Below are 26,405 nucleotides of genomic sequence, written 5' to 3' on the forward strand. Positions count from 1 at the left end.
CTGACAGAGTTTTGCTGAAAGACACACCGAACGCCGTCAGGGAGGCCCTGGGGACCATGCCTGGCACACGGTGAGCAGTGGGTAAGGGCGAGGGGCACCCGCGATGATGAGGATGATGATCGCAATGAAGGCATCCCGCATACAGCGTGCTCGCTTTTGAACAGTGACTACCCTCGCAGAGCGGGGACCAGCCCACACGCGTTTCAGAGTTCGTCACGTGGGATACAGGAGTTTCCTGACCCTTCCGAGGGCAGTGGATGCTCAGACAACAGTACGGACTTTCTAAGGTCTTAACAAGAATGACAGAGGTCTCTGGGAAGACAAGACCTCAGTGGCCTACTACAGACAGAGACCTTGGCCTAATCCAGGGCAGCTGTGCTTATGGGCCAAAGCTACACCTGCCCAGCCAGCCCCACATGCAAGAGTAGCTGAACCTGGCACAGCCGTCCCCACTCACGGCCCCCAGGAAACGACTGGATATCATTTTGTGGAAAGGGGGTGCTACCGAGCTACGCCCTCTACCCACGCGCTGCCACTGCGGAGGACTGAGAGAACGGGAATCAGAGTCCACTCACCAGTGTGGGTCTGCCTGTGCGTCTCCAGGGCGTCCTCCTTCGAAAACTGGGCGCCGCACTGGTCACAGACGAAGGCTTTGGCACCCGCTGAAAGAAAGGGGAGGTGGTTACTTATTCCCAAGAGTGTTATTCCATTAGGAGGTGGGGTCCTGGGCCAAAACTGTGCCGATGGACACCAAGGAAGGGGGACGAACTCCTATGAAGGGAGTTGGGGAATCCATGGCCCCGACAGCCAGCCCAGACCCTGCTCTCAGATGTGTCTACCCGCCGAATGAAGAGGAAATGAACCCCATCGGGAAGAGGAAATGAAAGTCACCGAGACAAACGTATATGGACCCCAGAGGAGACGGCCCAATAAGAAGGGCACTTCGGCAGGCGGGCTCCAAGTGAGGGATGATACAATGAAGGGAAGCATGCTCTGTTGCCTAGGTTATACTTCATGGGAGAATAGAAATGACTGACAGACTGCTGCTTAGATAAACCCCCGACTCTGTGTATCTAGAACTAAACCCACAGTCTACCCCAGCCCCCTCGTGCTGCTGACCGTTGATGAAACCTGAGTGGCTCCACAGTGTCCTCGGGGTCCAGTCACACTCCTCTCGGCGGCTCACAGAGCGAGCGCGCCCTGACGCGCTCATCTTTCTCGCTTGGCCTCTGCTTCCCCGCCCTTGCTCCCTAGTCTCCAGCCTGTGGAGCCACTCTGGTTCCCTGCAGGAGCCATGCCCTTCCCCACTGCAAGGTCTCGGCACATCCTCTTGTGCCCGGTCTGTCTCGGACACTCTTGCCCCTCTCCCAGGCCCACGGCACAGCCAGCTTCTATTCACCATGTATGCATCGGCCGCCTCACCCTTGTCCCCCCCGCCTGGGGCAGGAGGCCCTTTTTTGCTCCCACAGCACTGTGTACGTCCCCGGTCACAGCAGTGCCATGCTCTCTTACAAATGCCTGTGGACCCACCGTCTCTGCCTCCGGACCCACGGCAGCTCCCTCGGGGGCGGTGTGGAGAGAACGCCATCACACGCACGGCTGCATCGGCCTGGCTCCCAGTGGGAACCTATTACCGTACATTTTGGGGGAATAAGCCAAACCCATGCAGGGCCATTCAATTTAATAAACTTTTTTAGAGCCATTATTTACAAGGCTCAAAGCAACAATGTCACAATGTCAAGATAAACAGGACTTTTTACCACTCGCTAACAGTCTCCAAGGCTCCAACGTGTTACCTTGTCCAGGGAGCAACCTGTTTTAAGCCCTGGGAGTTTGCTTTCAAAGCCTCTTCTAGGTGGCTCTGTCCCACTGCATGTCATTAACCACTGTCCCCATCCGGGCTCTTGTGGAGTCGCGCCCGGCACGCCGGAGGACTCAGCACAGCCGTCACACCACCGGCAGCCCTCTGATCCAACCAACAGAGGCAGGTGCCTTGAAGGCCCCTTCATTCCTCACACTTCCTTGCTCAAGACGACACAATGGCTCACAGTTTGCGCTGGCTCTAAGTTCCTCTGCTTAGCTTCAAGGCCCCCACAACGTGCTCCGGTGAGCAGTCCAGCCCCACAGGGAGTTGTCCTCGGGGGCCCTCTGTGCCACCCGACCCTCCCTGAGGCTCTGGGCGTGAGTGATGCCTGGTCTCACCCCTCAGTCTATTCCAGTCCCATTCTATTCTCAAAACTGGAGTACACATGCACCAAGCCCTCCAGTCTGCACTTCATTCCCTCCGATGTATCTTCGCCCTTCTGGAAGTGCGCCTGCCTTGTAGTTTGGTGTCAGAGTTCATAAGGGGCAGAATTCCTTCTTAACACATACTGCAGCAGGGAACAGTCTAGTGCTCTGTTCAGAGTAGCTGAGATTTCCTGGGGCTTTATCATATACCACAGGATGCTAAATATTTAGGCCATATCATTTTATTTGATTCTAAAAATCTTTTAAAGTACAAACTATTACTGCCCCCGTCTAGTATATGAGAAAACTGAAGCTCAGACAGGTAAGTGGCTTTCCCAGTGTCACGGGTGGATCCAAAGACCAGCAGCCTGACATCAGAGCCTTGGTTCTTCACTCCTCTACCCTTAGGCCTCCGCAGGGTTCCATCTGCAGAGATGTTTCCTGGATAAGAAGGTAAGCTCCGGGCTTCTTTCTCTCAAATCAAAAAAGTGAAAATCCAATTTACCCCTTGTACACATCAAGGTTTTGCATAAAATTCTATTTGGAAAAATGGTTGCACTACTTTTTAAAAAGTTTAAAACCTCTGTCTTGGTGTATTAGTACACCCTGAAGGACTAGAACTCAGAATATAAGGTGAACCATTATAGACTTAAATTAAACACCAAGAAGCAGTTCTTGCCAGTGAAGGGTATGAGGACCCCAGAGGAGATCTGGAATGTCAGAGGGTCCTGACCTTGTCTATATTCCTGCAAAGAGCAGATGTTCTAAATATTAGTGGATGGACTGAATGAATGAGCGATAAAATGCCCCAGGAAAGGGACGAAATCAGTTTTCCTTAAGTATTTTGAAACAAACTGTCATTCGTTTTAGGTGGCTGGAGCGGAATTCTGCCCAGAGGCAGGAAAAACAGCGCCATCGCTCTGGGCTTCCCTTAGGATGCAGGGCCTCCCTGCGGCCAAGGGCCGAGAAGGAGCTGGCAGAGCTTTGAAGATGCCCAGTCCCACTGTGGCACACAGGCGGCAGCCCGAACCGCTTTTCATCCATTCCTACTGGAAATGCAGCGTGAGCCTCAAATTGCCGACAGGGCCACGGTGGGAGGACCGAGGCAGGTGAGGCCCAGCCCTGCACAAAGAGAAACTCCCCAGTCCCAGATCATTAGCCAGCAATGATTTTCTGAAGATCTTATTTTCATTGTATTTCTTTCTTTGGTTCTATCCGTTCTCACGACTCACCAAAGAAGAAAGAAGGGAGGCCCAAGGACGGAAGTGGGGACCGAGAGGGGAGGGTTCCCTGGGGCTTCAGCACTGCTACCCCACTACCGTGTGAGCCCTGGGGTGAGGGGGCCCCAGGAGCTCAGCCTCAAAGGGATGTGGCAGGAAGAGTTCTTAGAGAACAGCCATGGATGTGGCTGTCTCGGTGTCTGCTTTAATGACTGAGGCACAGAGAGAAAGGAAGGAGGGCAGGCAGGAAATTAAGGGCCGGATGCATGCCACCAGACAAGTTCACAGGAAGATAAAGCAGGTTTGCACACATCGTTGAGGCGAGGATGCTGGCTGAGCCCAAGCCTGACCACACCGTGTTGTCCTCCAAGTCCCCCCACTCCATGTTCGCCCTGCTGAAGTCACAACCTTGCTCTGAGTGCGGGAAAGTGCCCTGTCCTCAGTCACTTGGGTCAGAACCTTCATCACACGTGGGTACCAGGGGCATCAGCAGCCATTCATGAAGCCCAGGACACCCCCACCCCGGCTCAAACTGCCCCCCCAGGTTGAGCCCGACAGCAAAGACAGGCAGTTCCAGGACAAAAAAGCCAGCAGAAAGGGGAGGAAACCACCCTCTCTCAAGGAGGCGTGTGCCTTTAAATCGTCTCTATAATGGCTGGCTCAGAGGCAGAAATATTTGGCAGCCCTGAAATTAAAAGTGATAAATTTCTTTGCCAAGCTTTGATCAATAACAGAGGCCTCATCTGTTAATCAATAAGACAGTCTCTGCCTGTTTACTGTGCATATGTTGTTCGCTGCTGCCTTCACTATGATGCCAGGTTTGCATTCAAAGCAACTTGAGTGTGTATAAGCCACATGGCTGTTCCCAAAATGCATTACGGTGACATCATCCAGCCACTGACACATTTATAAAGCATCCCTGCAAAGGAGGGGGAAGGGGGAAGGGAGGAGCTCGCGCCAGTAAAGCAGCGGGTACAAGCAAAGACATCAGCAACATTTACACCCACAGTGTTTCCCCGGGCTCATCCTGGAGTGGGAAGAACTTCCGGCCACAGCTCAGGGATGACCACGCCTCACCGCCCCTTCCCATAAACAGGAGACACGTTGGGCTGCCATTAAGTATATGCCAAGGGGGAGTTACAGTAAATGAACAAAAGAGACAAATCCTTGCCCTCAAGGAGCTTACATTCTAGAGAGGAAGGCACATTTTAGAAAGTAAAATAAACACAAAATAGGTGGTGATAAGTGGTAAGAAGAGAAATGGATTAAGTGAAGAGTGATCAAGAGAGCTATTTTATACGAGTGGGCGGGAAGGCCTCACTGAGGAGCACGCAGGTGAGTGGAGAACTGCAGAGCCGAGGGGTAAGGAAGCAACGCCACCGCTACGTGGCTACGTGGCAGGGCCCCTCACCAGCACAGGAAGCCTGAGGAGGCCAGCAGGTAGGAACAGAGTCAGCGGGGAGAGCAAGAGATGGGGTCAGGTAAGAGGACAGGTTGCAAGGAGAGAAATTAAATAGCAAAGAGGGAAAACCACCAGATGAAGTGGGCTAGACTCATGCTCCTCTCCCTGGCAACTGCAGACCTTAGTGAACTAAAAGAAAAAAAGCAAGACCCAGGGAGCAGAGAGCTGGGCCCCGGCCTGGCTCAGCCACACGCTGCTGCGAACATCGCACACGTCATGGCACTCTGACCAACCCATTTCTACTCTGTAAGATGGGACGGCCATGCCCGTCTGCCTTACCCAAGGCTGTTGTAAGGATGGGAGGAGATAACGAACACTAACAAACATGAAAGTCTTTGTTAATCACCAAGCACTCTGCAGATGTAAGAGATCACTGATGTTATTTCCATCTCGAGAAGCAGTAAAATGTGCTTAAGAGCTCAAGATTCAGGTCACACAGATGAGAGTTCAAATCCCAGCCACGCTGATCACCAGTTGTGACCCTCAGCAAGTCACATAATTTCAATGAGCCTGTCACTTCCTCTGGGGCATGGGAACAGCAGGGGCGAGGCCCCCCCGAGAGTTGTGACAAGGCGGGTGAAGTGCTTGGCCCCATGTCTAGGGGGCAGGTACATCATCACCAGTCAGGCTCAGGGTCACAATTCCTTTAAAGAACTCCTTTGTGCAGCGTGTGATTGATTTTACTGAAATTCAATGTACAGCTATTTGGGGGTCATTTATCTTGAGTGAGAAATAAGTCGCACATTTGTAAAGACACACTTCACTATAATCTCACACACACACCTTGTCCCTCTGATTTTTAAAGGTGAGCGATTGTCCTGTTGAGGGAGCAGGAGTACCTGTCCCAGGACTGACCCGTCGGTGTGGGCAGCCACTCGGCACCCGGCCTTTGACTCCTCTCGGACGAGCCCCAGGAGCCCTGTGCTGCAACCCTGCGCTGCTGGGCTCTGCTCCATCTTCCCCAGCAACTGTGAGTTCTGTGAGCGCAGGGCTGGCATCTGTCTTGCTCTCCACTCTATTCTCAGGACCCTGTTCCCCACCCGACGTGCAGTGGCTGTTCACTGAAAGTGTGATGCCCACAGGAACCCTCAGCAAGGTTCCCAGTTGAGGAACTGACCCTGGGAAGGGCCACTCAGGGCACTGCCGGGCTGTCCCCTAGGGGGTGGCAGAGTCCTTACTCTACTCTCTCTACTAGGTTCCCTATCGCCCCTTTTTCACACCGGTCTCTGCTGGAACCCAGACCGTTGTGGGGAGAAAGGAAAGGGTAGGAAGTGGGCTGTCTGCCTCCTCTGGAGCAAGGTCTCCCTCTCATCAGCCCTCTGCTCCCACCCAGCTGCCCGGGGACCAAGGCCTGCAGCAAAGGCGTGACCCCTCCCTGGAGCACACTCAGGGACTGCCTGTCCAAGGTGCCCTCCAGCAGCCAGAGTGGACCCCCCACTGGCTGGCAGAGGTCTACTGATTGACCCCACTCCCAGCCCAGGCACTAAGTTTATCTAAAAGTCAGCGTTAAAGAGACAGACAGACATCTTTGCCCCTGCCAGTCTCCCAGGGAGCCTGAGAGGAGGGGCTCAAAGGATGGCTTAGGAGCTCCCTGACCACTCTGAACTTTCCGGACCTCTACTTCCCCTCTTCCTCCCGACTTCCTGATGCTTCCAGAAAGTAGACAGGGACTAGAAGAAGGAGGAAGGTTCGGAGCAGGCTGAAGTTCTGTGAAAAGAAAGGTAGCAGTCGCCTCAGCCCCCATGGAGGCCGGAGCTGGCCTAAGACCTCCTTGTGTAGAAGCTGCTTTCACTCCAGGCTAAGGATCACCCCGACTTTCAGGAATCAAAAAAGGGGCATGCCAGAAAAGCACTTTCAAAGCCGAAGGGCTTTCTCTCAACGGCCAGCATTCCAACGACAACACGGCTGAAATCCAACAGAAGCAGAAGCCTGTCAGGCTCCTGTCAGGCTCCCGGCAGCTGCCCTCCCCGCACCACCTCCGCTCCAGCCCCTCCTTCTTGGCCATGCACAGAGTCTCCCTCCTCCCTACTTGTCTTCCCTATTAGAAAATGGGCTGGGGGCCCCAAGCACCTAGGAAGGGTGAAGATACTGAATGCATTCAGACGTGGGCTTGCGTCTCTGTAAAGTAAATGAGGCAGAAGCCAATGAGAGAAGAAAAAAATATTCAAAATCCCTCCCTCTCCACAATCCCACCCCCACGCTAATAAGAAAGGGAGGGAAAGGAACCACAACATAAACACCTAACATTTGCCAGCATCTAATGTTGAGTAATATGTCCTTTTTCTTTTAATTCCTTGAGATTTTAAAATAAACATCTTGAATGTTCTGATGAGATATGCATGCCTGCTTACATAAGGAAGTACAGAGTGTACCAAAACAGCAGACCCAAAAAAAGCATAAGCTGTCAGAACAATGAGTGCAGACACGGGGCATTTTACAACGGACCATAGTGTACAGTTTTATTTACAGTACCTCTTATCAGACAGAGAACAGTACACTGGCTGCCAATTCCAAAGGCCGGCACTGCCTGTTCTTTCACTCCAGGAGATGTGTGCTCCCTCCAGCACTCTCTTCTCCCTCTTTTTCTCCTTTATCAACAAAACAAAAACTGATACAGAACCAGAGTCTCTGTAAGGTACACACATTCAGGGGAGAGGGAAGAGGGAAAGCAGGTAGGCAGATGTGGACTGAATGGAAAACAAGCAGCCCTATCACCTGGCCCAGGATATGGTTGGAGGGTAGCTCTACGAGACAACAAAGTGGGAGAGAGGTCCTGGGGCCTGGCCTCACTCCGGCATGGGAGGGTGAATGAACCAACGATGCAGGGGCTCATCCAGAGGGAGGGTTGAGAAAGCTGCCAGGACAGTCTCCCAGGCCAGGCAACAGAGACAGAGGAGCAGGTGGGGACTGCAGGTGGCAGGGTTTCAGATCTCCAGAGTCATTTTCCCATCAGTGACCTGGTGAGTGGCTGGACACCTTCCATTTGGTGAAATGTCCATTCTGTAGAAGAGTAAGACCTTGGAATGGATGAAAAGGCAATGCTGAGGCATCTCAAGTGTGAGAAACCATTTCTTATCCCACCTCATAAACCTCATTCTATCAGAAGGCTCCGTGCTGAAGGTTCCGGTCCCCTTGGCTTTCATTGGGATCCTGTGGTCCTGCTCTTATGTCCCACAAAGAAAACATAGGTCCACCTCATCCCTTATTCCAGCAACTCAATTCTCAGCCCAGAGAGCCTTGGAAAGCTCCTTTGTTACCATTTTTAGCACCAGCAGTAACCAACAGGCTTAAACACACAGCCCCTGGCCAGTATAAACATACGCTCACTACACAGCTGCACACAAGAAGCTGCGAATCCTTCAGTCAGACACACCTGAGTTCAAGTCCTGTCCCACCATTTCTAGCTACCACCTGAGCAAGCTAATTATCTTCTCTGGGCCTGTTTCCTCACTTGGAAAATTGAGCACACAGTGGCTACTTCACAGGGTTGAGTAATGATTCATTTCAATAGCATATGTAAGGTCCTTAACACCCTGCCTAGCATAGAATAACTGCTCAGTTAAGTGCTAGTTATCATTAAGATCATCAATACCATTACTTCCTTCCCCTATGCCACAGTCTCAGCCCCACACAGACATCAAATGCATGCCATAAACATAATATTTAAAATATTCTTACAACCCCAGCCAAAACACAAAGAGAAAAAGAAGAAAGGAAAGGCATCCATTGTGAACAAGTCTTCAGCAGATTTTCTCTAGGGAGTGGAAGATAAAGAAAGGCAGAGGCCACTAATGACCGTGCACCTCCAAGAAACCTGCATGCAAATCAACAATGCATGAGTGAAAACAAGGCCCATCCCTCTGTCCTGGGAGAAGATCAAAGAAATGACACCTCTCCAGGCAGCTCCTAAAACTCAGGGCCAAGTTTTGATGGCGGCATTACCACCATTCTCCTCCAGAGAAAGTCTGTTGCAGTGACTGCAACAGCAACATGTCGGTCAATTTCCCCAGGTCCAAGAGTGCGGACGCTTGGAGGTTCCCCTCACCACGGCCTCTAACCAGTATCTTCCCCCAGGCTCCTCCATGACTGGCCAGTCTGGGTGCGGTGCAAATCCATGCTGTGGCACAAAGGGGATGTCAGCCCCTACTGGGATGGTCTAGACTGCCTTCCAGATACGCTGGGCCAGTGTGGAAACTGCCCAAAGCAAAGTCCTACAGCGGCTTTGGGGTTCTTCCCCCACTAGTGGGATGGCCCTGGCATCAACTTTGTAGCCTCACTTCCCTTCTTAAAATGGTGTGATTAATCATTACAAGACAGTCTAAACAAGAACCTATATGAAGTTCTTGGCACATTGTAGGTGCCCAAATAGTTATGATGATGAAATAATCTCACTTCATCAAGTCGGTAAGTTCCAGGAGGCCAGCCTCTGGCCTGAGCCTTCCAAACTCCAGCCCACAATATTCCTGCCCACAGTTCCTGGGGGAAGGCCCAGCTGCAATGAGTAAGTGGCCTGGGGAGGTGAGACAGCATTCTGCAGGGCTCTTGTACACATGGTACTCAGCTGTTTGAGATGACAGAAGGGGCCACCAGAGAGGAGGCGGGTGGACAACTGGCTCAAGGAGGATCCTGCCACCCAGAAGCACCCAAGCATTCCTGAAGCACCACAAAGAGAAATGTTCTCAGCGTCCCACCTGTCCCTGCCCAGGCTGTGTGGCCTTGGGCGAGTCACTTCATCTCTCCATCTACAAAGGACAACTATTAAATCAGGACCACTCTACAGAAGAAAAGCTGAATGGTGTTGTACAAGAAGCAGCTGAAAGCAGATGACAAAAGCAGCTAAATGTGGCTGTACATCGAGCTCAAAGGCTTATAACTCTTGGTGATGGGAAGGTGCTGGCTGGACCAAGCTGGGGCTGGGCTCCCTGGGTCTGCCGGGGGATTCCCTCTCAGAGGGAACGCCTTGCTCTATAGGCAAAGTGGAACAGAGAGTCGAGACGCTGGGAGAATCATTGGCCAGACGGAGTCAAGCTGAGGCAATGAGGCTGAGGCAGAGGCTGACCCCTGAGTTCCAGGGAACACTGAAGCTTTCAGGTTTTCACAGCTTCTTTTTGTCTAAAAGAGGTGGCACTGAAGCCTTGGCATTTGTGAGAAGGGGACTAGATGAAAAGGCCAGAAAAATCCCAGTGGGGATTTCTGCCATGATTTATTGGGATGTCCCCTAAACACCTGGACACCAACAATCTTCTTCCTCCCTGGTCCCCACTTGGGGGTCTCAGGTGAGAGTTCAGAATAGAAAGAGGGGTTTCTGTTGGCATGTAGCAGCCCCCAAGCTCTGCTACCTGAGCCTCTGGCCTCCTCCTCTCAACCCCAGTCACCATACCCCTTTCTCCTGAAGCAGCTTCACCTGGTGTCTGGTGTGGGGGACCCTCCCACAGATACCTCCCCGGGACAGGATTTGTGAATACCATCTCAACAACGGAGAAAAGCAACACCAGGTTGCTCCCAGGGCGGGCTGTGGAGCAGGGAGGCAGGGGGCAGTGGCCAGAATCAAAACCCTGCCTACTCACAAACGTCAGGCTAGTGTTGGCCACTACCTGGTCCCCTAACATCCCTCAACACTCTTGCCAATTAAATTTTCACTTGAGGTATTTTCAGGGAAAAGGGAGGCCAGCCTCCCTCAGCCCTATTTGCATTCTGGTCCTCTCCTCTCTCCTAGCAGGAAACTTCTTCCTCATTGTTCACTGACTGAAAAGTACAGCAAGTCTTCTCAAAACGCTGGGATCTCTTTGCCATCCCTAGAGTTGCAATCCCCTCATCCCCTCTGTTCTTTCCCTACTCCTAGCATCTCTCTCCAAACCACTTTCAACTATGTGCTTGTGTGTGTACTTTGTTCTTTAGTTAAATTACCATAGGTAATCTTATTTCTTCTTTTAAATTGTATTTTTCAATTAATATAATTTTCAATATAATTTTATGTTAGTTTCGTGTGTACAGCATAGTAGTTAGACATTTATAAAATGTACAAAGTGATCTCCTAATTACATATCACATTTGAACAAGTGACAAGAAACAAAACGTTCTGCAGGGTTTCAAATGCTGTCACACGTGCGATAACCACCGCATTCCCCAAGAAGCTGCGAGCCCCAGTTCTGCATAGTCTGTTGACTATTCATTCCTCTGGCCATGAGCAGTGTAAGCCCTGCAGACAGCAGCTCCTCTTCTTCTGATAGCCCCACCAGAAAGCCAAACCACAGCCCTCCCAGACATCCAGGCCAGGCCGCTGGGACTAGGCAGGGTTTAATCAGCAGATGAGCCTCGTGGTCAAGCCTATCCCTGGCCATGATGTCAACAGACCTGAGATTTCAGCTCAGGTACCCAGCAGCTATCAATACATAAGTAACATTAGCAATATAACCTTGCTGTGACTCAGTTTCCTCACCACTAAAGAGGTAATGACATATTTCTCCTATCCTACAAGTGGAACTTTGAAGTTGCACAATTCTAGGAAGCACTGCTCACTCAGAAATGAGGCCACACGGTTGCCGGGAGGTTTAAATGAGGTGAAGCACGTGAAGGTGCCTAACAACGGTAACTGGCATTTGTCAGCTACACCCTAACTCCTCTCCTCCCTTCCCAGGGTCCTACGGGTCCTGCAAGGGCTGTCCTGCAATGAAGAAAAATAATGCTGCTGCTGCATGGTAATAATAATAATAATATTAATATTTTTACTATGAAATGAGAAATGCACTACTTTACATGCTATATGCCATTGAATTCCCCCATTAATTCTAAGATTATCCTCATTTTATAGGTGTGAAAATTGATGTTTGAATAGCTTAGTTCACTTGTCCAAGGTCTCAGAGCTAGTAAGTGTCAACAATAAAGAAACTAACTCAAACATGGCAGGAGCATGGAAAGCCCACCTCACTAGAAGGGCCCTTAATTATATACAAGGTTAAAGTGTAAGAAGTTCACATTAAGAGATGTAGAAAAAGGTCCCAAAGGCAGTGTGCCCAAGTCCTCTGCTATTCTCCATACTCTGGCTCACTCCTTGGAGTTAGGGTGATCATTCACAAGCTCTGAGGCGACTCACTCCTCAGTTCATACACTCTTCTCTGAGCACTCCACGATTAAGAACAACACACACTGCTCGGCCCAGGAACATAACGTCACTGTGTATCAGAGAGTCTGGACTGGAAGCCAGCAACACGAGGGTCTAGATCTGGCTCTGCTGAGCACTTTGGTGTATTCTAGATTCTGATTTACTTGGCCTCCATTTAGCCACCTATAAATTGGCCATCATTTTTCTAGCCCCTTCCTACCACCTAAAGCTGTTATGAAGAGGAATGAGTACCAGAACATGAAAATGTATAGGGCTTTACAGAAAAAAAAAAAAGGGTACAACTGATCTTCAAAACTGACTTCATCACTCTCAACGATGGATAGATTATCCAGATAGAGAAGCAATAAAGAAACAGCAGATTTGAACAACACTGTGGATCAAGCAAACCTAACTGACATATATAGAATACTCAATCCAACAAGAACAGAATACACATTCTTCTTAAGCTCACACAGAATATTTTCTAAGATAGACCACATGTTAGGCCACAAAACAAGTCTTAGGAAATTTAAGAAGACTGAAATCATCCCGACATCTTCTCTGACCATGATGGTATGAAACTAGAAATCAATCACAAGAGAAAAATGGGCAAATCCACAAACACATGGAAATTAAACAATACTCTTATGGACAACCAATGAATCAAAGAAGAGATTAAAGAGAAATAAAAGTTTCTTGAAACAAACAAAAATATAAATGCAACATTCTAGAAGTTATGGGATGCAGCAGAAGCAGTTTTAAGAGAAAAAAAATCATAGCAATGAATACCTACATTATGAAGCAAGAGAGACCCCAATTAAACAGCCTAGCTTGGTGCTGTAAGGAACTAGAAAAAGAGCCCAAACCAAGCCCAAAGTTGCCAGAAGAAAAGCAATAGTAAATATTAGAGCAGAAATAAATTAAATATAGAATAGAAAAGATTAACCAAACTAGAGCTGCTTCTTGGAAAACACAATCAACAAGAATGAAGGAGGAGACGTGACAACTGATATCCAGGAATACAAAGGACTGTGAGAGCATGCTATAAATAACAAAATGCCCACAGACTGGACTAACTCGGAAAAAATGAAAAAAAAATCCTTAGAAACACACAACTTACCACGACTGAATCAGGAAAAAATAGAAAATCTGAATAAACCAATTACTGATACGAAGAATGTCTCAGTAATCAAAAATCTCCCAATGAAGAAAAGTCCAGGACAAGATGGTTTCACGGGTAAATTTTACCGAACATTTAAGGAAAAATTAACACCAATCTTTCTCAAACTTCAGAAATTTGAAGAGGAAGAATTGTTCCCAAACTCATTTTACAAGGCCACTGTTCTGATACCAAAACCAGAGGAGGATACTACTAGAAAAAAAAACTACTGGCCAATATCCCTGATGAATATACAATAGATGCAAAAGTCCTCAATAAAATACTAACAAACTGAATTCAACCATACATTAAAAGGATCACTCACCATCATCAAGTGGGATTTATTCCTGGGACGCAAGGATAATCCAACATATGCAAATCAATCAATGAGATATATCACATTAACAGAATAAAGGAAAGAATCATACAATCATCTTAATAGATACAGAAAAAGCATTAGACAAAATTCAACATCCACTCACGATGAAAACTCCTAACAAATTAGGCATAGAAGGAACAAAACATAAAGGTCATATAAAAGACCATATATGACAAGCCCGAGTTTATACCATACTCAACAGTGAATGACTGAAAGCTTTCCTTCAAAGACCCAGAACAAACAAGGGCAGCCTCTCCAATCATTCCCATTCAACATAGTACTGGAAGTCCTAGCTAAAGCAATTAGGATAGAAAAATAAATAAAAAGTATCAGAAATGGAAAGGAAGAAGTAAAATTTTCTTTATTTGCAGATCACGTGATTTTACATATAGGAAATCCTAAAGACACGACAAAAAAATTAAAAATTGTTAGATCTAATCAATAAATTCAGTAAAGTTGCAGGATATGAAATTAACATATAAAATCAGTAGTGTTTCTATACACTAACAATGAATTTTCTGAAAAAGAAACAAATCAATACCATTCACAATAGCATAAAAAAATAAAATAGGAATAAGTTTCACCAAGGAGGCAAAAGATCTCTACTCTAAGAACTGTAAGGCATTAATGAAAGAAATTGAAGACACAGATAAATGAAAAGATATCCTGTGTTAATGGATTAGAAGCCTTAATATTGTTAAAATGCCAATACTACCAAAAGCCATCTATAGATTCAGTGCAATCCCTATCAAGATTCCAATGGCACTTTTTACAGAAGTAGAAAAAAACCTCCTAAAATTTATAAGGACCACAAAAGACCCGGAACAGCCAGAGAAATCCCAAGAAAGAACAAAACAGAAGGCATCCAGAAACACAAATAGATCAAAGGAACAGCACTAAGAGCCCAGAAATAAACCCAAGCATATATGGTCTACAAGGGTTTGACAAGGCCGCCAGGAATACTCAATGTCTCTTCAGTAAATGGTGTTGAGATCACTGGGCAGTCACATGTAAAAGAATAGAACTAGATCCCTATCTTACACCATTCACAAAAATTAACTCAAAATGGATTAAGACAAATGGAAAACCTGAAACCATGAAACTCCTGAAAGAAAACAGGAATAAAACTCCTTGACATGGACCTTGGAAATCATTTTTGGATATGACACCTAAAGCACAACCAAAAAAACATAAATAAACAAGTGGGGAAATATCAAACTAAAAAGCTAATGCATACAGAGCAAATGAAAGCATCAACAAAATGAAAAGCAACCTACAGAATAAAAAATATTTGCAAACCATATATCTCTGATAGGTATTAATATCAAAATATATAAAGAATTCATACAACTCATAGCAAAAAAAAATTTTTAACGGGCAAAGGACCTGAATAGATTCTTTTTCCACCGAAAATACGTAAAGGTGAACAGGTACCTGAAGAGATGTTCAGCATTAACAGTCATGAGGCAAATGCAAAATTAAAACCACAGTAAGAGAGCACCTCATGCCTGTTAGAATGGCCGTCATCAAAAAGATAACAGGCAAAAAAATGATGGCATGGATGTGGAGAAAAGGGAAGCCCCTTGTGCACGATTGGTTTGGAAGTAAATTGGTGCAGTCCCTATGGAAAACAATATGGAGGCTCCTCAAAAAATCAAAAATAGAATCACCATATGATCCAGCAGTCCCACTTGTGGCAATATATCCAAATGAAACAAAAATGCTAACTCAAAAAGGTATCTTCATCTTCATGTTCACTGCAGCATTATTTAGTACAGCCAAGAGACGGACACAGCCCAAATGTCTATCAGTGAATGAGTATACACAGAGGTTGCCGTGTATACATGTACACCTACACACACACTGGAATACTATTAACCCATAAAAATTAAAAAATCCTATCATTCTCAACCACACTGATGGAACCTGAAGGTATTATACTAAGTGTTAATAAGTCAGAGAGAGAAAGACAAATGCTGTATGATCTCACCTGTATGTGGACTCTAAAAACAAATAAACTCACAGAAAAAGATATCAGACTTGTGGTTACCAGATGCAGAGGATGGGGAAAGGGAGAATTGGAGAAAGGTAGTCAAAAGGTAAAAATGCCCAGTTATATAACAGATAAGTACTAAGGGATGTCACGTACCACATAATGACTAGTTAACATTCTTATATGGAGTATAAGGAAGCTGTTAAGAGAGTAAATCTTAAGAGTTCTCATCACAAGGAGAAAAATGTTTTTATTTTGTTCTTCCTTTATATCATACCTATATGAAATGATGGATGTTAGCTGAAACTATTGTGATAATCATTTCACGACATATGTACATTAAAATATCATGCTGTACACCTTAAACTTATACAGTAATGTATGTCAATTACTTGTCAATAAAATTGGGAAAATATATCCTTTTGTTCTTAATTGGGGTTTTGTTGTTAAGTCGGTCTGTGTGTGTGCATGTATGCGCAAAAAGGAATTTATTATATTTTGCTTTGGAAATATATTTTTCCCCATTTTATCAATAAATAATTGACATGCATCACTGTGTAAGCAGGGAAGGAATCAGGGGAGGGAGGTGGGATGGCTGGGGTGGGGGGAAAGGCAGACAACTGTACTCGAACAACAAAATTTAAAAAATGGAAAAAATGAATATCCTTCTGTGACTGACTCGCGTTCTGATCACTCTCCTTTTGACTTCTAAGCAAGTAAGATATTCTATCATAAAAATAAAACAATTGTATTCACCTAAAGTAGAAAAAAATGGACTTTCACACAGATGAACAGCAGCAAACTACAAAGCACGGAATAGAAAAGGTTCTTGGATCACCTCTGGTTAACCAAGAAAGTCCCTTTATTCCACTCTCCTTGAATATTCTAGTTCATCAAGGATTTACAGAGCAGCAGCTCACTCTTGGCTCTGAGGGTCTCTTCCCTTCCCCGCCTCTCTCTGTATGCCCCCCCTTTTTTTTTAATTTTATTTAGTTATGTTTCAAGTACAGTTTTTTTGCCTATTTCTCCCATCCCAGCCTCCCCCGCCCCTTGCTCCCCACCTCCCTCCCATTTCCACCCCCCTTAGTTCTCGTCCCTGTGTCCTTCCTATTTGTTCCTCCAAATCCCTCCCCCTTTTTCCCCTTAACTTCCCTTCCCTCTCCTCTCTGGTCACTGTCCCCTTGTTCTCTATTTCGGTGTCTTTGTTTTTTTTTTTCTCTGCTTGCTTGTTTGTTTTGTTGTTTAGCTTCCTGTTAAAGGTGAGGTCATATGGTATTTGTCTTTCAATGCCTGGCCTATTTCACTCAGCATAATGCTTTCCAGTTCCATCCATGTTGTTGCAAAGGGTAGTAGCTCCTTCTTTCTCTCTGCTGCATAGAATTCCATTGTGTATATGTACCACAATTTTTTGATCCATTCATTTACTGATAGGTTAACTTGCCTTTACTCACTGCCCAAATTGGACTCCTGCTTCCCAAGAACGGCAAGTAAATCCAATTAGTTTGGGGCTAAATTATTTAAACTTTAGGCTGAGGTGTCCATCCTAGGCTCCTGCATTGTCAGTTACTTTAAGTTCATTCACACACACCCACACACACCCACACCCTGAAGGTTTCTTCAGACCAAAGCAGAACCACCAATCCACAGCTCCCACCAATAATCTGCTCTTGATGACAGAGGTGAAAGAGGCCGGTCACCTGGCTTGCCGTCACATCCACCAACCACCCCATCTCAGACGCAGGGGACTGCCACCTTCCCTCCCCTCCCGCAGTGGCACCTCGAGGCTGTCCGTCTCTCCAGGCCTGCTGTGCCTTTCTGAGAACAGAGCACTTCTATTTTTAGCCCTTCTCGGCCCAATAATACTCCCCACACCCATTCAGCTTAATCACTTTATTGAGGGCAAGAAGCAGGCTCTGCAGCCTGGGTGCTTCTGATGTTAGGAAGTAGTAAAACGTTCAAACTGGTTAAAAATGACACTCACTGGCTTGCCTTTGGTGTCTCTGAAACCTTAATTGTGGTTCAGGCTGTGGATCTAAAGAACCTTGCAGGTTTCAGAGCCGTTCTTTCTTACCCCCTACACCATAATTGAGGTGTAACGTTACAACTACAGCACTGGCATTTTCAGGCTCAAAATTCAGAAGGCTTAAGACTCCACACTTTTCAAAACAAAAATATTGCCTGTCTCACTTAATGCTCAGCCTTAGCATGACCCATCCTGTCCTCAGAAAACAAAACAAAAACACCTTCTCTGGTTGATTTCATGCAAAAGGTCCAGGTGGGGTAACATTTCTATGCTAAATATTATTGAAGTGCATCTGACAACTAAAATGACATCAGATTGCTGCTTGAAAACAGGCAGGTTGGTTTGATATAATTTCAGGACCTGAGAATTTGACATATGTAGAAAACAGACTGTTGGCATGTCTTCTGCATGACCTTTGAGGCCATGTCTTCTGCAGCCTTCAGGCGAGTATCTGAAAGTGTGCAATCTGAAGGAACTAAGGGATGAGACGGGTGGGCTGCCTGGAAAAGGAATGGAAACAACTTTGCCTGGAGGTCAAGACCAAGGGCTTTGGAAGTAGGCAGCCCAACTATGCCTATTTGGGTGATCCTGGGCAAGTAAATGTAGATTCCTCATCTGTCAAAGGGACATAATAATAATACCAACCTCACAGAGTCTCGTGGGGATCAAATGAGACCCTGGAATAAAGTGTCTGGCCCTTGCCGGCCCTCCATAAACATTAGCCATTATAACTGTTGTTGTCTTCGGTCTTCTTTCTGCCATGGAAGCCATCTAAGGCAAAGTGTTTAGTCTTTGTTTCTACAGCCTTGCACAAGATAAAAAAGAAATTTGCAGCTATGTAGTTAACCATATCCAGTTGTGTGCAATCTTGGGATGTCCTTGGAGGGTGCTCCTATGGATTTGAAGTGGTTGATGGAGGCCGTCCCAAAGCAGAAGCTTAGAGAAGATCACTTCTCAGGTCCCTTCCAGCTAAGCAGGCCACAGCTGGGTCCCAGGCCAGCACACACTCACCTGCATGAAGCTACCTCATAGTCCTGGCCAGCCCCCGCTGCTCCCTCTCCTCCCTTCTTAGCAAGGTGCTCAAATCACCTTCAGAAACTTCTGCTCTGTGGAAGGCAGAAGCAGGATGCCTCATTAACTTTCCTAGCTAATTTCACAATTTAACTGAACACCACATTCCTGCCTCGTGCAGCCAGCCTCTGACTGTGACAAACTTCTGTGAGGTGGAGGTAGAAGATGGTCCAGGCCAATGACTGAAGGCGGAGCCTTGGAAATTAAAGTAGGAATTAGAAAAGGTTTTTTAAAAGGGTCGCATTTTTTTTAAAGAACAGCTCCACATAGGTTGTAGAGCAGAACTCTAGGTTGTGCAGGACTGAACAGTAACGGAAGAAAGGTATGCGAGGCATGTGGTGTCAGAAAGATGGAGTGTTCTGTGACAATGACTCTTCCTGTCACCCCAAGGGGCCAGGGGCTATATCTGGAAACACAGTTACATGCTGTACTCTAAGGGGCATGATTCAATGCTGATGGGCGGCAGGCCAGAGGCCAGACGGGGCCACCCAGAGGACACACTGGCTTGGCAAGGCCCAGGGGCTTCTGCCAGAGGAAGCTGAGAGGCCCCTGCCCAGCCCACTCAGCCTAGGTCCTGCGGATGACAGGTTCGGGCTCCTACTCATTATATGATTCTGTCTGGTGGTGGGGGTTGGGGGAAGGGGGCACTTCTAAAAGAGTTTTACCATAAAGAATTCTCTGGGATAGGAGACTTCTGGCCAAGATGGAGGCGTAGATAAGCACAGCTCACCTCCTTGCACAACCACAGCAAAAATTACAACTAGACTACAAAATAAGTATCACCTAGAATCATCAGAAAATCAAGCTATATGCAAGTCCGACAACCAAGGAATTAAAGAAGTCACATTCATCTAGATCGGTAGTTGGGGTGGAGAGGCACAGAGGCGTGGAACTGGTGACCCCACACTCACATGTAGTGGATAAAAATCGAGAGCGATACCTCGGGAGAGAGGAATGCCAGCCCCACACCAGGCCACCCAGCCCAGGGTTCCAGCACCAGAGAGATAAGTCCCCATAACTTCTGGCCGCAAAAATCAGTGGAGGTTGGGGCAGCAGACGAAACTGCAGGGTTCTCTCCTTTTAAAAGGGCCACAACAGACTTAGGACTTACACAGACTCACTCTCTCTGGGCTCCAGCACTAGGGCAGCAGCTGCAAAGGCACCAGGGACATATGGGGAGAAAGGGAAGTATCAGGGCAAGTGCCTGGGACAACTTCCTCCCGAACAAACTCCAGAGGCCAGGCAGGAGCACTGCCCTCTTTCTGAGCCCTCCCACACACAGAGCCACAGAACGGTGACAACATGTCAGAGACTCCATCAACCTGGTTCACACAGGGTGCCCCACCCTGGTGATTACCTAAAGCTTTGCCCCTTCCAACTTACAGGTGCACTTTTCTACAATGGGCCACACTACTAACACAGGGAGTCAAAGCAGCTCTAGCTAATATATAGAAATAAACAGGGATGTTGCCAAAATGAGGAGACAAGAAACATGACCCAAATGAAAGAACAGAACAAAACTCCAGAAAAACAACTAAACAAAATGGAGACAAGCAATCAATCAGACACGGAGTTCAAAACATTGGTCATTAGGATACTCAAGGAACTTAAAGGCTACTTCAACAGCATCAAAAAGACCCAGGCAGAAATGAAGGTTACATTAAGTAAAGAAAAATTTACATGGAAGCAACAGTGGAGTGGATGAAGGTGAGAATCCAATCAATGATTTGGAACATAAGGAAGAAAAAAACATTTAATCAAAAAAAAAAAAACAAGAAGGAAAAAATCCATAAAAACAAGGATAGGCTAAGGAGCCTCTGGTACAACTTCAAATGTGTCAACACTGAATCATAGCTAGGCATGCCAGAAGGAGAGAGAAAGAGCAAGGACTGAAAACTTATCTGAAGGAATAATGAAAGAAAACTTCCCTTATTTGGTGAAGAAAATAAACATACAAATCCAGGAAGCATAGCCCAAATAAGTTGGACCGAAAGAGGACCATACCAGGGCACATCATAATTAAAATGCCAAAGGTTAAAGATAAAAAGAGGATCTTAAAAGAAGCAAGAGAAAAGCGGGGAGTTACCTATAAAGGAGTGCCCACTACACCATCATCTGATTTCTCAAAAGAAGCTTTGCAGGCTAGAAAGGACCGGCAAGAAGTATTCAAAGTGATGAAAAGCAAGGACCTACAACCTAGATGACTCTGTCCAGCAAAGCTGTCATTTAGAATGGAAGGGCAGACAACGTGCTTCCTAGATAAAGTAAAGTTAAAGAAGTTCATCATCACCAAGCCCTTATTATATGAAATGTTAAAGGGACATTTTTAAGAAAAAAAAGATCAAAATTAAAATGGTAATAAATTCACAATGATCAACAACTGAGTCTGAAAAACAAACTAAGCAAACAACTAGAACAGGAACAGAATCATAGATATGGAGATCATTTGCAGGTTATCAGTTGAGAAGGGGAAGAATGATAATGAGAGAGAAGGTACGGGGATTACTAAATACAAATTGTAGATACAGAATAGACGGGGGGGGGGTGTTGAGAAGAGTGCAGGTAATGGAGTAGCCTAAGAACTTACACGCACAACCCATGGCCATGAACTAAGGGAGGGGACGGGGAGTACCAGGTAGAAGGGGGCAAAGAGGGAAAAACTGGGGCAACTATAATGGCGTAATCAATTTAAAAATAAAAGAGAATCCCCTGGGATAGCTCTGGCCAGGTGGCTCAGTTGCTCGGAGCATTGTTCCAAACACCGAAAAACTGCGGGTTCCATTCCTGGTCAGGGCATATACCTAGGTTTGGGGTTCAATCCCCAGTTGAGGTGTGTATGGGAAGTAACTGATCCATGTTTCTCCCTCACATCTCTCTCTCTCTCTCTCACTCACCTTCTCTCTCTCTCTCCCCACTTCCCCTCTAAAAAAATCAATAAACATATCCTCAGCTGAGAATTAAAAAAAGAATCCTTTGGAGTTGTGGTCCTGTTCCCATTTATGCAGGCCCACCCCTGGCCCAGCCAGGACAGACAGATCCCAGTGGAGACAGGGGGAGTAAGTCTGGCCTTGTTACCAGTGATCAAGCCTTGCTCTCGGTACATTGCCAGTAACGATGACACTGGCCTGAGTCTCCTTACCCCCAGGCTTCCAAAGCCGAAACCTGTCCCTCTTCATCCTATATCCCAGAGTGCCTGACTCTGGACCCCAAATCTCAATCAGTGCAAATGTGGCCCAGCAGCGCTCTCCCAGCTGGGCCGGGTTATTCCCATCAGGCCTCAAGGAGGGTCCAGGAGATCCGGGCCCTTCAGGCAGAAATCTCTGGTGGACGGCCACCTTCCAGAAGATCTGATCTCTGGGCCTCTATCTGTCCTGGGCTCATATTAATGAGACAACTAAGAAAAACTTCAGCAAATCAAGAGTTTCAGGGAGTTCTCTCTATACCTGGAGTTACCTTGTTATTGCAAATGACTGTGGCCTTGCATAATTACTCCAACAAAATGTTCACTGCAGCCGCCAATGAGCTCTCAGTGCTCAATTAGCTTGTAATAGTCAATGAGAGCTGTAGAGGTTTCATCCAACTACCCCAGAAGACTTCTTATTCCAACTACCTAATGAAAAGTTTAGGACTTGTTTTTTTTTTTCTCCTTTTCCCTGGCAAGTGAAAGAATCCCAATAAAAGTGGGTGTCAGGAGGAAGGAAGAGGGAGTATGTCAACTACAGGGGAAAAGTCTAGAAGAGATGTCACTGTCAGCTTGAATCCTGGAGAGTCTACAAAGGGTGCCCCTAAGTACAGAAGCACCCACCCCTCTCTCCCTGGCTTCCCATCCATGGGGAGAGTTCCTTTAGGAAAGACAAACACAGGGGCCTCATTCATGTGGTCCAAGGACACAGGCTTGGGCTCTGGGTGTGTCATCCCTGTTCCTCATTTCCCTCTAGAATAGCCAAGTCTCAGGTCCTCAACCTCACTAAGCTGCTTCCCTCTAACCTGGGCTTTGGGGAACCCTGGACACTCAAGACATGTGTTGGGGTTCATCAAGTCATGGATGACAAGGGCATAATACTCTCAATCTAGATTCAATTTTAAACCTCATTTTCACAACTGGGTTTGTTTTGTGGATACTTCAACATGAAGGGACCAGCTGAAGTGCCCGCTGTTAACTTTTAATGCAGTGTTTCTCAACCTGGAGGCACAGGAGGGTCATCATATCCCTAGAGCTTTGAGGGTTCTCAAGTGTGAGAAACTGGGCTCCACGCGGGCAGAGGAGGAGACAGGAGGAGACGGCTGCCTGGCCGACTCTCTAGCGCAAAGTTCTTGCTTCCTCCTGACCAGCGGAAAAGCGACCTCTTTTCCACCATGAAATTCCAGACGAACGTTCCAGCAGGAAAGAGGGAATCAAAACCCCAAGAAGCCCCTTCTAGGCCTCATCACCCCCCGTCCCTGGAAGTTTGTCTCCCTATAAACTCTGCCACACCCACTCTTTCCCCTTTCTGAGGACGGTGAGCATGCCCAGCCTTGTGGGAGGGCTTACGTCACTACTCCGCCAGACCACAGCCCCTTGCAGGTAAGGGCCCTGGCTGGCCGTAGCCCCTGTTTGCCCTGCCCAGTCCTGACTGCTACTGGCCCTCGATCCATTATTGCTAACTGATGAATTCATTCATGGACAATTTTCTCCCAAGACAGCCCCATGTAGTGACCCAGAACAGTCATCGAGGTTTCTCTGCTGCCCAAACTTCACCATCTGGTTCCCATTTGGTTGATGTTTTGGTCCCCAGAGAAGCCTTCAACATCCCTAGCACTTGCCTGGGGAAGATGCGATTATTGGAGAAATGACCGCATAATGAGCCTTATGCCAAGGGGTCCAGCTTCACTGGACAGCATCTAGAAGGTCAGAAAGGCCATAATCTTTCTGACATGTCACACTGTGAGACACTGGAAATCTTAGGAGCTAGCGACAATCCTAGTTGTGCCGGCTCCCACGTTTCTGGGATGCAGCAGCACTGACCTGTTGACCCTTTCACTCCTGACTCAGCATCACAGGCACACACACACCAGGACACAGCACCCAGCTGAGTCACCATGCAGGAGGGACCATAGGCAGCAATCTGGTCCTGCCCCTCCACCTTGCGTGGGACCACGGTAGAAAGCAGGAGTGGCAAAATGATACGCTTGCCAGAGTGGGAGGGTCAAATACTCACCCACAGGCCCTTGAGCAATGTACCCACAACCATCCTACCCCCAACCCTACAAGGCAATGGGGGGAAGTAATGAGCACATGCAAGCTATAAGCAAACGCATGGGACTCTGGTAGAGCAGGAAGAGGCTAATAAGCTACACACCTGTTCCTGGAGGCCCAGGTATCAGGCCCTTAACGTTATCTACTTAACTGTGCTGCCCTGTCCCATCCCCAGGACCTCTGGCAACAGAGCCTTCTCTATTCTCCCTATCTCAGCTCCCCAGTCTCTGAGGCATTAGTTATCTCTACATACTTAAAAGCAAGTATTCAGGCTGGGTACAGCAGTACAGTATACTCGAACAGTAAGTGTGTGTGTATGTGTGTGCGTGTGAGGGGTGGGGGCAGTGCACAGACAGCCTTGGAGATGACCTTAAGGATGTTACTTCAATTCTTTAAGCCTGGTGTCCTCACCTGCAAAATGAAATCAGGGTCTCTACGTTCTAAGGTCAATGTCAGATTCAGTTAGTTCAGACATGCAGAGCACCAAGCAGCACTCCTGGAACAGGGCAGGCATCCAATAAACGTGAGTGCACTTCCTCCCTCCCTTATCCCTATCATCCATCTTGAGCCATTCATTTATCCCACAGATATTTACTGAAAGTCTGCTATGTGTTAGGCTGTAGAGATGCAACAGAGCACCACTAAGGTCTTGCCTCTCATCTTTGTCTTCTCATCCAGACTGCTGACTCCCGGGGCTGGAAGAAAGCAGGGAAGTGCTTCGGGTCGTTCCCTTTCAGGAACCTATCCAGTCCCTCATCCACTCACCCATGAGTTTGTTTTAAAAAAACCCCCAACAACCAAGTTATAACCAACCACCTTGCAGGTTACTTTGCTAGGCAGTATGGGGCCCATGGAAATAAATCACATGTTCTGAAGAAGCTTAGACCTAGTAGGTGAAAAAGGACAAGCAAATAAATAGCTGTAACACAAAGAAGGTGACAGGTGCCATAAGAGCAGGTAGATAAATGGCTATGAGCAATCAGATGGGGGCAGCCTCATCTTCTGCCCAGACAGACGCCTCCATCGGCTGAGCCGGCTGACTTTAAAAAGAGAAGAGAAAAAGGAGCGCTCGCGGGGCTGGCGCCCATCCTAGCCCCGGAAACAGGCAGGATCTATTTAGAACGACTAGAGGCAGTTAGAACCTTTTCTGGCAATTCCCAAAACTCGTGCTTCCTCGAGCTTACTGGGTAGCTGGACAGAACCAATCCTGTCAAAGTCCTACAGATTGGATGCAAACAGAAACTTGCCATTCAAAGGTCAGGTCCGCACTGGGGAGAAGGTGGGGCTGGTGAGGGAGACGTGGAGGGACTGGGAAAAACAAAAAAACACCCCTCAAATATGAATCAGGGCGACAAGCAAAGGAAATGAATGCATCGTAGTTGCTTTACTACCTAATTAATTCAGCAATTTCAAAAACAATTTTATTTATGTTCCATTTACCACATCAAAAGTAAAAAAAAAAAATCCTACTGATGCCAAAATAATACCTCAAGGCATCTATTTATAATCAGTTAAAAAAGGGGGTGGGGTGGGGTGAAAAAAAGCAGCCCTGGTTTCTATACAATCTCTCTCAGGCAGACCACCAACCCTGAGAGAGGGAGAGAGAACTGAGCCAAGCCCTCTCTGAGAGCCTTCCTGGCTGCTGAAAACCAAGCTTGTCAAAAAAAACAAATCCATAATGGCCCGAGGCTCCTCTCCAATCTATTTTCTGCTCAGCTGGTTTTAAATGAAGTTATTATGAGTCATTAAAACACCCGCAAGCCAGTGGAAGTCAGCCAATTACAATTTTAAATTTAGCCTGTTCTCTGCCCCATTCTCTTGTTTTCTTCCTTTGCCCACAGAATGCTGCTGCTGCTATTTCTTCCCTCCCTTCCTTTACCCAAAGTGGAAGAGACAGTTATGAAAATTCAGAGTACTGCATGGAACACAGAGTCATTCATATGAAACTTGAATCATTAAATTAAAAAATGCAAAACGCCAGTTCCCTCCAAAGTCAACTCCTGTTCGCCTCAACATGCTGGATTCCTCGGAAACTCCAGCTCAGCCCTAGAGGTCACAGGGCTATTTTTAAAATGAAAAGGTTTCTCAGTGGGGTCCTGCTGACACCTTCCCATCTACCACGCAGAATCAACATGTTCATGGTGGAATCCAAGAGAGAGAACCGCACCACCGATACCCGAGAATTAATAACAAACAATGAAGTTGAAACGTAAAGAGAACATGGGCTTTGCATTCCAGCACGAATGTCCGTTGAAGTCACTAGGTAGATGTGATGAGCTCATTTAGTTTTAAATCTGCAAGGTAATGATCTGTGTGGGGCCCTTATAGCAAAGGAACAATTTTGAGTATTTCAAGTTAAACTTCACAATCCCTTTTTTTTTTTTCACGCATGCATATATAACATGTGCGCACACACAGCCACCTTCATTGCTAGGAACACACACTGCAGCTTTTCCACACCTTCCAGGAAGTAAGAAGCGTGTTTCTGAAAGACATGTCCAATCTTGCTTCCCCCACTGACCCTAATTAAT

General features: G+C 46.8%; 1 protein-coding gene across 4 annotated transcripts in view; it reads right to left on the bottom strand.

Moving 5' to 3' along the window:
• ZBTB16 (zinc finger and BTB domain containing 16) overlaps positions 1 to 26,405 on the bottom strand; it is a 184,805-nt gene that overhangs the window by 57,619 nt on the left and 100,781 nt on the right. For all 4 annotated transcript variants that reach the window (XM_037151324.2, XM_037151322.2, XM_037151323.2 and 1 more), the window contains exon 4: positions 576 to 662. In XM_037151324.2, coding sequence (XP_037007219.1) covers positions 576 to 662 — 87 coding nt within the window. The remainder of the gene's footprint in view (positions 1 to 575; positions 663 to 26,405) is intronic.

This window comes from Artibeus jamaicensis, unplaced genomic scaffold (genome assembly GCF_021234435.1).
Source record: "Artibeus jamaicensis isolate MK-2021 breed Jamaican fruit bat unplaced genomic scaffold, CSHL_Jam_final contig_585, whole genome shotgun sequence".
Classification (NCBI taxonomy): domain Eukaryota; kingdom Metazoa; phylum Chordata; class Mammalia; order Chiroptera; family Phyllostomidae; genus Artibeus; species Artibeus jamaicensis.